We start from the raw sequence: 14501 nt of genomic DNA on the forward strand, positions 1-14501 counted from the left end.
TTGGATAACCATTTGTCTGAAGTGTAGGGTTTCCTGCCTAGGCAGGGGGTTAGCCTAGAAGACCTCCAAGGTCCAGCACGGCTGGTTCAGGAATTCTGGGAGTTGAAGTCCACAAGTCATAAAAAGGTCATGGTTCCTCACCCCCGGATTAAAGAATATCTGTTCTACAATTGATTTACTATCAGATTTATTTCCAATCCAGTTCAAACCTGTATATTCCATATGTTCTAGATTATTAGTCATAGGCAGTTTTAAATTAAAATCCATAATTCCTTTGAGGCATCTAGTTTCATCATTTATTGCTATCTAGTCCTCTTGTGTTGGCACATTGTTCTTTCTAATATTTCTAATTAGCAGTTCAATTGCACTGGCCAGGTCAGAGCTTCTCACAGTTGCAATACAGTGTATCAGATTTTCTCCAACTCCCTTATATTGCTCATTATTTGCCAATTTAACTTTAGATTTTCCTCTTGGTTTGGGTACTGAACTTGCATGGGTGTACAGTAAAGATAAACAGAGCTGACCTTGGAGAAGGTATGAAAGAGCCATCATGGGGAAAGGGAGGAATGAGTTGCTAAGGAGGGACTTAACAAGAGATTACACAACCCAGCAATAGAAGTAACTATGAGAAAAAAATTCAAAATAACCCTTACCTTGATTTTGTTTAGCAATAAACAGGGCAGAGAGAAACTTAGTCAGACTTTTAAGATTTTATTATTATATCCCACAACAATAAAATATAATTCTTGAAATCTTTCTTTGTGATGTCTGTTTTTCGACCTGGCCTACCTTGTAGGGCTGACCATGACTGCTTTGCCTCACCAAGGTGTAGAAACTTTATTAAATCTATTATTATTTGGTTTGACTGAACAAGAACCCTCACCTTTGTCCTTTACATTTCAGTTCCAAGACAGATGTTAATATCCCCAAGTTCTTTTACTTCTTTACTTACCGTCACTGTCTCAAAATTATGCATCGCTTTTGTGCTCTAAACATACTGTACAATTCAATCATCAGCATGACAAAGATTGTACTGTACATTTATCTTCCATTTTTGATTCTTGTATATAAACATCAATCAGTATTTCCCTGCTTAAAGCCTTTGTTTTACTAAACTTGATTTTGTTTATCAGACCATACTTTGAATGCTTGCTTTAGTCCACATATAGATTTTTGTAATTTACAGAGCTTCTTCTGCTTACTTTACAAATCCTGGTGGCTGATGTATAAACATCTCCTTTTTTCAGATCATCATGCAGAAAAGTTGTCTTAATATCTAAGTGTTTTGCATGCATTTTCTTAGATGCTGCTATGCTCAGCAGAATTCTGATTTTTGCATTTTGAACCAGCACAAAAACTTTGCTGTAACCCTCACTATCTTTGTGTGTACTGCAGCACTTCACTACTAAACTAGATTTATGGCAATCTACATTTCACATTTGAGCTTAAATGGACTCCAGAGGATGGTAGAGGACAGGAAGGCCTGGAGGAACATTGTCCATGGGGTCGTGATGGGTCGGACATGACTTTTCAACTAACAACAACAACATTTCACAAGAATCATGCTTAATTCTGAAAACCACTTACTTATGCTTGGTAGTTCAGTTTCCCGACATTTCTGCGGTTTACCTCAGTGGCCCTCAACCTTTTGGACACCAGGGGCCAGTTCCATGGAGAAACATTTTTGGGGGGACCGGAGGGACTTGGTTTTGCATGCTGCATGCATCCTGCGGATGGGGTTTCACTTGTTTCTGTGGCCCAGTTGCTGGTATGCCATGTACAGAAAATTAATCCTCTGTCTTGTGACATCTCTTCACATATTGGAAGATTGCTGCCATATCTTCTTTCAGCCTTCTCTTCTTTAGCAATAGCACTTAGACTTATATACTGCTCACAGTGCTTTACAGCCCTCTAAATGGTTTAGAGCAGGGGTGTCTAACTCAAGGCCCCAGGGCCGTATCCTGCCCGTGGGGTGCTTAGATCTGGCCCACAGGTCTGCCCTGGAAACAGCAAAGAACCAGCCTGCCAGCGTAAACAGAGTTCAGGAGGGCCGTGGGCAGCTCTCCCAACCTCCGTTTTTGCTGGCAGAGGGTTTCAGGAGGCAATCGCAGCCGAAAATAGAGCACGGGAGTCCATTTTTGCTGGCAGAGCACTCGGGTCACCATAGATGTCCCCAACACGAGTGACATCGAGCTGGCCATGTCCTCCTTGGCCACACCCATCTTGCCCCCTCCCCCGATATCAAATTCAATCCTGATGCGGGCTTCAATGAAATCGAGTTTGATGCCCCTGGTTTAGAGGGTCAGCATACTACCCCCAATGATCTGGGTCCTGATTTTACCGATCTCAGAAAAATGGAAGGCCGAGTCAACCTTGATCCTGGTGAGAATTGAACTGCTGGCAGTTGGCAGAATTAGCCTGTAATACTGCATTCTAGCTACTGCGCCACCATGGCTCTTTACACTAAACATAACAAATTTCTTTAACCATTCTTGGTATGATTTGGCTTCCAATCTTCTTTTCATCTTTTTCATTCTTCTCTGCATTCAGTCATTTTCAGTAGCGACTGTGGTGACTGTGTAGAGTTATTGTTGTTGTATTTTGCTTTCTTCTTTGAGTATCCAGAGTAGATCCAGGTGCTATTGATGAGCTTGTGCTGAATGAGCTAGCATCTAAATATTTTAGTTCCTTGGGAGTTATGCGTTCTTCATTAAAATGAGCAACACAGCAATGGTTATTTTTCCAAGTTTTAGGTTCAAAATGTTGTAAACTTTTGTTCAATTCATCAGCCCAGCATTATTCCTACTTAGGTTCTCCAATGTTGTTTATTCCTTTGTTTTAAAGGGTCTGATGCATAAACTTTGAATTCAAATACCATTAGGTTTCATAACTCATATGAAGTTATGCTTAAATCTTTTGTTGATAAAAACTGTTGGAAAATTGTTCTGACTGACATTGGACTACAAACATCGTTAAAAAATATCCAATATCTGGCTGGCTTATTTTAAGCTAGAAAAATCTTTCTTTTTTCCTTTTGTTTTTAAACAAAAATCACATGTGGATACCCTTTTGTTAGATTGGGTAATGGATAGGCACACACAGGCTTAACGGTAACAACAGCTCTTCATTAAGTACAATAAGTGAGAACAATCCAGCGAAGGTTGAGTCTGACAGCAGCCCTTTTATAGGGAGCTGTCAGACCTTTCGACCAATAGGATTAAACCTCTGTTCCCGCCAGAACAGAGGACCTTGGTGGAAACCACTGTAGTTAGAACAAGTATCTAACACCTTTTTTTCTCAGAAGGACAAATATTCAATTCAATTTATAAGATCTCAGCTTTTATTTTCTTAATAAGAACTCTGTGCCCAAATATCATTTTGCAGAATTATGCTTATGCATGCATCCCATTACTCTGCTTGCCTTAGGCTATATAATTTCCAGAAAATTAACTGCATTGTGCTTTCAATATGACTTGGTGGTCTTTCGCAACAATGCAAAGTTTATTTTAAGCATAATTTTAAAATCATTTTGTTTAATATATGTAATCTGTGTCCAATTCAGGTATATGTTTCTTGAAACATTCCATTCTTGCTTTCATTATGATTTATCAGACATTTCAATTCAATGCTGCCCTTTCCATATATCAACATTCCATTTGCTAAATTAACTTTTCTTGCCTGTACCTCATTGTTCTGCAATCCTTACGCAAATTGGCCTTTTCTTTTAAGACATTTAGACTTATTATCTCTCTGTATGTGTTGTACAGGCTTTAGCTCTGTGAAGTCTTCATTCGGTTTTGATAGGTCTCTTTCTAATACACTAATGACAGGTTACATTTCTCCCTTTTATCCGCTTTAGAGAATTCTCTTAGTTGCATTGTTCAAATGATGTTTTGTTATATCTCCATTATAATGAACTCTGATGAACTCCATTTATACTTTTCTGGTAAGGAACTTAAAACACTTCCTTGAATTTTTCAAAAAGGATCACATTGTTTGTTGTTTTAGTATTTTATGAACAAAGAGATAATCTGACACATGTTGCTTTAGATTTCTAATCCCTTATAATTTCAGATTTATGAGTTCTCTGGTTACTGTTCATACTTGAGCATGTTTTCATCTGCTTTAGCTTGTTGTATGTCTCCTTTCCTGAACCACAATTTTGAATCAATTTGTAGAATTATTTCAGATTTTAATGCATCCTTTTTCAACTTCCATACTTTCTCTGGATGTGGCATTACCAAAATCTCCTAAAGGGCTAGCTTTCAAATAAAAAACTTTATTCTTTAGCTGCTAAAAAAAACATTATTCTTTCCCATCTTCAAGCATGAGACTTTCTGATGTCAGTATCATTGCTATTTCCCAAAACTTATGCCATGTGCTAAACTCCACAAATGCTCTTCATTTAAGATGCTATTCCTAATGAGTATCCATGATATGCAGGCTCTTATTCCTAGCTCTATTCATTCATACACACACACACACACACACACACACACACACCCCAAGTCCCTGAAAATTAATTGATATATACTAAGAATCTTATCCTGGTGCCTTTGCTGGGTCTATAACTCTTTTGTTGGAAAATCCACACAGGTAATTTCTTGTATGTTTTGCACCCAGCACACTATTAGTCAACTGCTACATTCACACCAGAGCAAATATAGACCATTTAATTCAGCTTGCAAAAAAGTGTGACCAGTGTGCACAAAGCCCTAAGCAAAAGAAAACTGAAAGTCTAACAGTATGTGAAAATTTAAATCTGTTTTCTGCCTCTTTCTCTTTCCCTCAGTATAGAGGAGACTTTAAAATTTTGTCCTTCCAGACGAGGAAAAGATGCTTGGATCTTCATAATCATCATCATCCCACAGCCACAGATAAGGAGGGAACCCCCTCCATCTACTTTGGTGACCAGCAAGGTTTGTGCCGTATTTGTGCTGCTGCTTGAGGAGGATTCCAACTCCACTGAACCAAGTCCCAACTCACTGTATTATTGGGGGGACTGAAGGCCAATCAAGCCACACAGAGATTTAGGAAAGATCAGTTTGGACAAGGCAGAAGGATGTCTCAAAAAACAACATTGAAAGGAAGATATTATTTCAGAAAAAAAAAAAGGCTCTGGAAGAGAAAGGCTAGCAGCTTGTAACTTGGAGGACCAGGTTCACTGTCCTGTCAGCGAAGCTATGCAATCAGTTTAAGGTATTCTCTCTAGAGGAAAACTTACAGTCCTCCAGAGAAGGCGTTTCACCCAGCGTCCCAGTAAGAAGAGAAGTCAGACTGCTACGGAGAGAAAGAATGCAATACAGTTTGGGGTTGCGTCAAACAAATGTCCAATTAGCTGGCCTGGCACATTCATAACTTTTACCCCCCGGCAGATATATTTTAACTGGCATTTTAGGGGAATCATTTTTAAATTTAACTTATGGGGTATTTTTTAGGGGTTTTTAAAAACTATATTTTAGATACTTTACTTAGATATACAGTTTTTCTTTTAACCTCCTCCATAACTATTTAACTATTTAACTATTTAATTATTTAATTATTTAATTATTTATGTTCTGTATTTTCTATGGACTGACTGTACACCGCCCTGAGTCCCTTCTGGGAGAGGGGGCGGTCTATAAGTGCAAATAAAGTAAAGTAAAGTAAAGTAAAGTAAAGGTAACAGGAAGTACCAGTCTTACATTGCATTGGACAGCCGCACACCTGGAATACTATACCCTACAGTACAATAAAATCATAATACAAAAAAGGACACTGAGGAACAGGAAAGCATGTGAAGAAGAATGATAAAGAAGGAAAGGGGCATGAAAGTGAAATCATACCAAGAATGGTTAAAGGAACTTGGTATGTTTAGTCTAAAGAGCCTTGGTAGATTTAGTCTAAAGGCAGCGCAATGGCTAGAATGCTAAATCTGCCCACTGCCAGCAGTTCGTTTCTCACCAGCTCAGGAGGTTGACTCAGCCTTCCATCTTTCCGAGGTCATTAAAATGAAGACTCTGATTGTTGGGGGCGATATGCCGACCCTGTAAATCATTTAGAGAGGGCTGTAAAGCACTGTGAAGTGGTATATATGTCCACATACTAAGTGCTATTGCTAAAGAAGAGAAGGCTGAAAGGAGATATGACCGCAATCTTCCAATACATGAAGGGATGTCAAAAGTCAGAAGATTTATTTTCTGTAGCATCCAAGGGTAAGGTAAGAACCAGTGGGTAGAAACCTGGGAAAGCTTTACAGAGGGAAATCCAAACTTGAAGTAAGGAAGAATTTTCTGACTGTGAGCACAATTAAAGAGTGGATCAGCCTGCCACATCATATCAAGGGTGACAATCATTTATCTGAGATAAGAGGAGGAATCCTGTTCTGGGAATGGGGGTTGAATTAGAAGACTACCAAAGTCATTTCCAACCCTATTACTGTATGAAATATTGCTTGAGACTTATTTAAACATCAGCACATATCAAAGCTGTTTGGTGACAAACTGGGATAAATGGCAAGCAAAAGCAGGGAGAAAAAGACAAGAATTTTTCTAGAATTATTAGGAGTTGGGTGGTACAAATGGACTAAAATAAAGACTTTGTATTATTTATATAGCTATCTATATCTACATTTCTAGAGTTCCTGGAAACAATGCTGAACAATCCCAGAGGCCTTTGGTTAAGGCAGCAAAATAGAGATGAAAAGTAGGATACCAGGTGATACCTCTTCTATTCTGCACTATGAAAGAAACAGTTTGATGCTTAGAGATGATGTTCCCAACATATAAATGTTAGATATTATACCAGCATCCACAGAGATCCAGAACTAGTTGAGGTATCTGATTCCATTTTAAATTTTTAATGGGAGCAAATTGCTAATCATAGGACTGTAAACATATAGGCACAAGTATTCCCACGGTGACTGTCAAACTTTTAGAATTTGAATTTGAAGGAAGAATTATTACTTAAAGATGAGTAGTGAAGTAGTTCACTGCCAGCTTTGATAAACTAGTTTTGTAAACTTTTGCACTATTCCAGAGACAACTCTATACACTCTAATTTAGTAGATATGGCAGAGAATTACGTACACTACTTTCCCCTCAATTTTTAGGTGCTGTAATTTCTTGCATTGCATTGCATTGCCTTTGGCAATCTGGATTAGAAATGGCAAGACTTGAACCTCTGAAAGGCACCGGTGAGGAAATTTTATACCTTTCTCAAGTCACTTTCATGCATTTCAAAGATTCCTAATCATCAGAGGTAGGATTATGGTGCATGAATTGGGTATTGGTCCAATAACTAACAGGCCAAGGACATCATGTCTCTGTGCAGTTTATCATTAAATGTGACTGTGAAGTGTTTTGGTCTTAAACACAGAAAGGGGCTTTGGAGTGACTGGGTGGGTATGCATATAGTCTGCAAACTCCTTAAACACAATGTTCCTTTACTCAGGATCATGCTGACAGCCACAACATCCTGGATGTAGTTGGTTTAAATGGAGACGAGCATCTGCATGCTCAAAAGCACTTTAAAAAAACTTTGAATCTGTAGCAGTGCATAGCCCAACACTGATCTGTGTTAGTTAAGAGTTAAAAGAGTTTCCTGAAGTTTGTCCTGTCCTTGAATAAGAGCTTTCAAACGGCACCACCTGGCTGACTTGGAAAACAAATAAATAAAAGCATCTTAATCTATTCTCTTTTGATTAATGTCTACATCAGCCTCCTCCAACCAGGCTGTGGGATTATAGAAATCAAGTCCAGCATATCTGGAGGTTAACGATTAGGGAAGGGTTTTCTTTAAACAAGCATTCAACACTGCTTTTCTTATTAAAACGTGATCTGGTCTTTTAAAAAGTCTAGCACAGGTGGCTGCAATCTCCGAACAAGAACATAATTCCCCCATGGTGACAAGAAGTTTTATTGCCGAAACACATGGCTTGTCTCCACCTCTGTGATCCTGCACAAGCAATATTACCCCAGCTGCTTGAAGAAATACCAATGGAAGGGGCAGAAGCAGCAACTGTGCTGGGAGGCCTGCACCGCACCATTTTGTGCCCTCCACAATCCCTCAGATAGAATGACATGAGGGGAGGGGAAAAAATTAGTTGCTGCCTTCAAAATAAGACTACATGGGGGAAAATACCATTCACAGAAGTCATGTTTCCAAGGAAAAACTAGAAAAACTAGGAAATGCCCAGAAATTCCAAATGTTGTCTCAGCAGCTCTAGGCTGAAGTACAACAAGTGGCTGTTATTTCCAACAATTTCCAGCAGCTTTATTTTGACACCTGTCCCTCCTACAGACACAGATTGCATAAAAATACACAGGGGAAAGTTATCTGTATTGCATAGCCTCACACTGTGGGGGTAGGTTTATGCCCAATAACCAGATTGCAGAATACAAGACATCAGTGGTACAAGTGATCCTCTATACCTAGGTATACATGTAGTCTAATCCATTAGTCATCTCCCTCAGCTTCAAAGGAAAAGCTCAGAAGTACTAGTGAAGGATTTTCTAAATATCTATCCTACAGGCACTGACCAGGCTAAAATATCCAGAATTTCTAACTGTCATATTAGGAACAATTTGTTTAGAAGAGAAAGATTTGTAGAATAAAAGGTGATTAGAAACATCTAAAACTCCCCCAAAATAGGCTTAGCCTAGCAGCCAGCTTTTTGAGAAGAATCTTTGTTTTAAGCTGCCATCTATTCTTTTCCACATAAGGTATTGGACCATAAACCTGGGATGTCCTGCTTGCAAATCAGTTGTGCTACCATGGATCGTGATCTTATTCAAGATGCATCTGACTTTCAGCAGTATCCAAATCAGTAACTACAAATACAAACTAGTTACATCTACAGATAAATACATCAGTTCGTATTAGGGCTGCAAAATTCCAGACAATCACTAGATGGGAGCAAAGAGATATAGAAAACTGTTGGTTGCCCAATATTCCGTAAATCAGATATGATAGTCCTGGATTAATCTGTCCTACAATGTACATATATACAATATTTCACAGTATATACAGTATCACTATACAGTTCTTTTGCATATAATCTCAATTTTTCAACTGTTAATTTATAGATGTAGATTATGTCCAACCTTGACCATATGGACTGCATATACCCCTTGAATAGCTCTGCAGTTTTAGGCACACCTGCACACATACACACACACACACACACCATTACACAACCATAGAGCTCAAGTCCTACCATAATTAAGCACACAAAAGCAGCCTCTGTGGTTGCATAGCTGGGAAAAGAACCATTTAAGCAATGCAGTGAACACACCCAAATCCACATCCGTTCCAATTCAAGGGATATGTTGTGAATTGCTGAACCGGCAGCCAAATTCTGGTGCCTGCTGTATATGCCCTCCCCCTTCCATCATCCGTTCTGCTCCATCCTTTTCAATAACATGGTATTTTAACAGAGAATCGCACACAGAAGAGAGACTGGTAAGGATTTGATTATCTGGAGCAGACAGACCCCGGCAATGCAGGCTGCTTCATGTCGGAACAGGTTCTTCCCAGCTACCCAAATGTGTGATTTGCATGTCTAAAAACATACAGCTCTGGTCAATCCAGGATCAGCCCTTACCTTGAAATGCTGCAGCTGAAGAATCTGGTCCTCGAGCTGTTGTCTCTTCCCTTCTATTTCCGTCTGCCTTTTCCTTTTTTCCTTTGCAAAGACAAAAAAAGCAGCAGAAGAGAAATTGTCTGTCACTAGAGAAGCAAAGCTTTTCAAACGTGTGTTTTTCATATGAGTGGATGTGCGAGCCGAGCCCTTCGGTTAGAGGAGCCACCTGATCCACCCTTGCCGGCTTGTCACTTACCTCACACAAACAGCATCTTCACAAAAATAGCATGTCAGCTAAGGACTAGTGTCTTGTTCACTCAGGAGGAGAAAGATGGGTCTTCTCAAGTTCAGCTATGGGAATGGCAACGAAGAGCAGAGTCCCCGGGGGAAGAGGAGGTGGGGGGAGAAACAGCAGGCACAAAGCTTAACAACCAAGTTAAAGGCACAAATCCTAACCCTTGTGCCTTGCATCTCCTACAAAACGTAACATGCATGCAAAGCAAAGAAGGACTAGTAATAGTGTAGAGATACATACGAGGTAAAATCAGGGTAAGGGCAAGATTAACTTACAGGGCATTCTATCCCTGGACCAATTATTATCTCAGTTTGAACAATTTGGGAAGGACAAGGTTTGGCTTCCCATAAAGCCAGAATCTTCAGCATTGCCTTTATTCATCTATCTTCTTCTGTCCTTCTCCTTCAATCTATACCTAAATGCAACACAAACATTCCCCAACAACTTATTTTTCCTGCCATGATCCCACAGTGTTGTCTGGGCTCCCAGCCCATGTGCAAGATGTATTTCAGTCTTTCTTAGATATCCTTACACCCAGTCGTAAGGCAGCATTTTCCTCTTTTAATCAACCGTATGCTGGCAACAACAAGGTGGGCAACATCTGTTGTATTTTATTACTCATTATCTTAAAGGGAAAAATTGGGTGCCAAGCCAAGGATGGTATCAGAGAAGTGCCTATTGTGTCAATGGGTGCATATTAAAAGAATAACAGAGTTGGAAGGGACCTTGGAGGTCTTCAAGGCCAACCTCCCATCCCCTGCTCAGCCAGGAAACCCTATACCATTTAAGACAAATAGTTATCCAACATCTTCTTAAAAACCTCCAGTTTTGGGACATTTACAACTTCTGGAGACAAGTTGTTTCACTGATTAATTGTTCTAACTGTCAGGAAATTTCTCCTAAGTTCTAGGTTGCTTCTCTCCTTGATTAGTTTATTAACTAATCAATATTAACTAATCAATATTAACAGCTGCTGCTCCCTGATCAACCTATCCTCCTGCTATTCCACTACAGATAGTCCTCAACTTACAACCACAATTGAGCCCAAAATGTATGTTGCTAAGTGAGACATTTGTTAAGTGAGTTTTGCCCTATTTTATGAATTTTCTTGCCCCATTTGCTAAGTGAATCACTGCAGTTGTTAAATTAGTAACATGGTTGTTAAGTAAATCTTGTTTCCCCATTGACTTTGCTTGTAAGAAGATTGCAAAGATTATCAACATGATTCTGGAACACTTCAACCGTCATAAATATGAGTCAGCTGTTAAGCATCCAATGTAAATCGTGTGACCATGGAGATGCTGCAACAGTCATAAGCGTGAAAAATGGTCATAGGTCCCCTTTTCCAGTGGAATTGTAACTTGGAATTGTCACTAAGTGAACTGTGTAAGTTGAGGACTATCTGTATTGCCTCCCAAAAGAGCTCCATGCAACATCATCAAGCCACTGGTTTCTCAGAAATATGAAATCACAAAAACCCTGCTCAGCCAGTAGTATTATACCTACAACTTTTACCAGTTTAGTGCAAGGCAGAAACTGCAAATTATGGAGATGCCAGTGCTCCGAACCACCAATAATATGGAGAGGTCTAGAAGTTGGCAGCTGTTGCCTACATAAAGAAAAGAAAAATCCTAAGTATGGTAAGTGCTGCCTGTGACTCAGTTCCCTTTGTGATTTTGATTTACATGGAGGTTTTTTTTTTTAACATTTTCATTCAGTGTGGATTATAAGAGAAGCGGGTGGAGGAGGAAGAGAAAGAACAGCAGAGAAAGAAACTTGGAGGTGATGGACAGAGCCCTGCAGCCCGATTCATCCCAGCTGCAGCAATGTGACTGATGGATATTTCTTCCAGTGCGTAATAACATGCAGAAGAGGGAGGACTGCCAAGCCAGAAGAATCAACCAATCATTTTGTTTATCATACACAATCAGGGCAGCATCATTGGCAATAATTCAGAACTTGCACGGGGAAGATAGGAAGGGGATTGGCAATGGGGACAGCAGATTTTATGATGAGATTGTTTTCTGCTGACTGCCCCTATTCTTGATCTGCAAGCATAATGACAGGTTAGCAGGACTGGATACAGGGGACAGAATAGTTGTGCCAAGTGATATACTAGTAAAGCAGATGAATCACTTCCAATTTTAGTTTATCTTAGTAGGAGGAGGAAAGGGATTTTTTTTGGGGGGGGGGATTTAAAACTGATGTGGTGGTATGAGGGACACGGGGACTCAAGAACCATCTTTCCAGCTTTATCTACCTCACCCACCAGAACAGGGATGCAGGATAAGATATAGTTCCCTTCTCTTAAGGAGGTCCATCTTTGGGACCAAGAAGAAGGGCCTTCTCCCTGGTGGCTCCCTTCCTCTGGAACATAATCACCGCAGAGATAAGATTGGCCTCCACCTTAATGTTCTTTCAAAAGCCCCTGAAGGCATGGTTTTGCCAGTGGGTCTGGGGAGCCCATGATGATACACAACCCATCAAATGATTGCCAGAGGGGTGGAGGTTTATAGGGTTTTGAATTTGGGATTTTATTTCTGTAAACCACCTGGAGTCACCACAAGCAAGTATATACATTTTCTTAATAAATAATGATTGAATAATGATTGGCTGAAACATCTCTGCTTGCTTAATGATTGTCAATTCTGATCGGCTATCAGTTCTTAGTAGATGCTGCAAATTCATCACACAGTAGCATCCAAGTAATTAAATTGGTAACTACCAGTTAGTTAAAACAATTTAATTCCAAAAACAGAAAACTTGGGCAACTAAATAGTCAATCATGTGCAAGTGATTAGGGAGACCCAAACTCAACTCTCAAAACAACCACAAATTTCACTTGATGTCAGTCACTATTGTTCAGCCCAACTAATTGGACAAAATAAAAATGGAGTAATAATAAAGGACAAAATAAAAAAGGAGTAAGTTGCAGGAGAGATTGCATAATTTTCTTACCATGTTCCCCAAAATGTAGAAGCAGAGAAAAAAGGATTTTTTCATGGGATTCTTTACTGAAAAAATCCCACTATCATTTTACTGAGAAAATAGGATTTTATCATGGGATTTCCGTAACACTAACTTAAAAAGTAGCTATGATCTTGGCAGCCACAGGCAAACCAAGTCTCTAACTAGATCAGAAATCAGAAATCACAGCAAGCCAGCCAAATTCAAAATGCTAAAGGTTTGGGAGTGGGAGGAGATGTATTTACACCTATCTATGATGAAATGTAGGTTTGACACAGAGAAGGAGGACTGCTGAGCCATTAGAGAAAAGATACTTGAATTCTGGGAAAGCAGAAGATGTAAGAAAGAAACTCAAAACAATTCACTTTTGATTTTATAAAAAAATAAGTTGAAGTGGAGAGACTTTGACTGGCTTTCAAGATTCAGCCTCATTATACTAAAGTACATTTCAAGTCTTTATGCGTTTTGTTTTCTGATCTTGCCTACCTTAAAGGACTCACAGTCATGGACAACCTGATGAGGTATGATTCATTGAGGATGGTCATGGCAGCAGTAAATTGTATAAATGTGTTTCCTAATTCTGCCCACTGCCAGCAATTTGATCCTAACCAGCTCAAGATTGACTCAGTCTCCCATCCTTCTGAGGTCGGTAAAATGAGAACCCAGATTGCTGGGGACAATATGCTAACTCTGTAAATCACTTAAAGAGGGTTGTAAAGCACTGTAAACCGTTATATAAGTCTAAGTGCTAAGTGCTATTGCTATTACACTGAATGGAATAGGAACAAGCACTTATCAACAGTTGCACATTCTTAGTTATAGTATTTAGGTCTGTTTTGGAGAAAATCTTTAATTGTTTTGCAGAGCACCATTATTTAGTTCTGTTATAGTTACTATCTTCCAATTTCTGTGTATTGTGAACACATCTACAAAATGAGTTGGTCATGAAATTCATGCAATATTATGTGTACCAAAAATGGAAAAAAGACTATTGTGTAGGACTACCTTCCCTCTGACATTATTTTTTGTATGAAGTTTAACCTTTTCATTACAGTCTTTCTCTCTGTAAGTAGGCTTTTCTCTTTGCTTTCATTGTTGTTGTTTTGTATGCTTTTTTAACACATATTATTTATACAGTATTTCATATTTCAACTCCTGATTATAGACTCCTTCAAGATTTGTAATAATGGGAAGTGGTATACGAAGATATTAAATAGCTATCATGACATCCACAACAACAACAACAACAGCTTAATCTTCTTCCAAAACACCAATCAACTCCTTGGCTCTGTATATGATTCTGAGCTGGCTGCAAGAAACTCCCTGCACTTGGTGGTGGAAGAAAAGGAACCATCTGTTCCTATTGCCAGATTTCAGTTTTCTGCCATTCTGAGAATATTATATTCCTTTTCTCATATGATAGATAGTAAGATTAAGCATTCTCCTGTCACTAAAACCGCATTTACATTCAGGCTAGATTGCTATTACTCTCATGGATATGTGGGGAAAAATCTAATACTACAGCATTGGATCAGGTATACAGTATGTTTCCCAAAATCCCAGTATCATGGTGAGAATTATTGTGCTAATACTTACGTTCAGGCATAAAATCCTCTTGCCTACACTACCGGTTCGGAACCGGGGAGTGCGTGCATGCGCAGAGCGTCCGTGATGACG

The 14501-nt window shown here is 39.2% G+C and overlaps 1 protein-coding gene across 1 annotated transcript in view; it reads right to left on the reverse strand.

The window, feature by feature from the left end:
* Nucleotides 1-14501, reverse strand: part of LOC309386011 (paralemmin-1-like) — a 141124-nt gene that overhangs the window by 94669 nt on the left and 31954 nt on the right. Inside the window, exon 2 of the mRNA XM_081940914.1 lies at nt 9584-9664. Within this exon, the coding sequence (XP_081797040.1) occupies nt 9584-9664 (81 nt within the window). The remainder of the gene's footprint in view (nt 1-9583; nt 9665-14501) is intronic.

This window comes from Natrix helvetica, assembly GCF_964273705.1.
Source record: "Natrix helvetica genome assembly, chromosome: 2".
NCBI lineage: Eukaryota > Metazoa > Chordata > Lepidosauria > Squamata > Natricidae > Natrix > Natrix helvetica.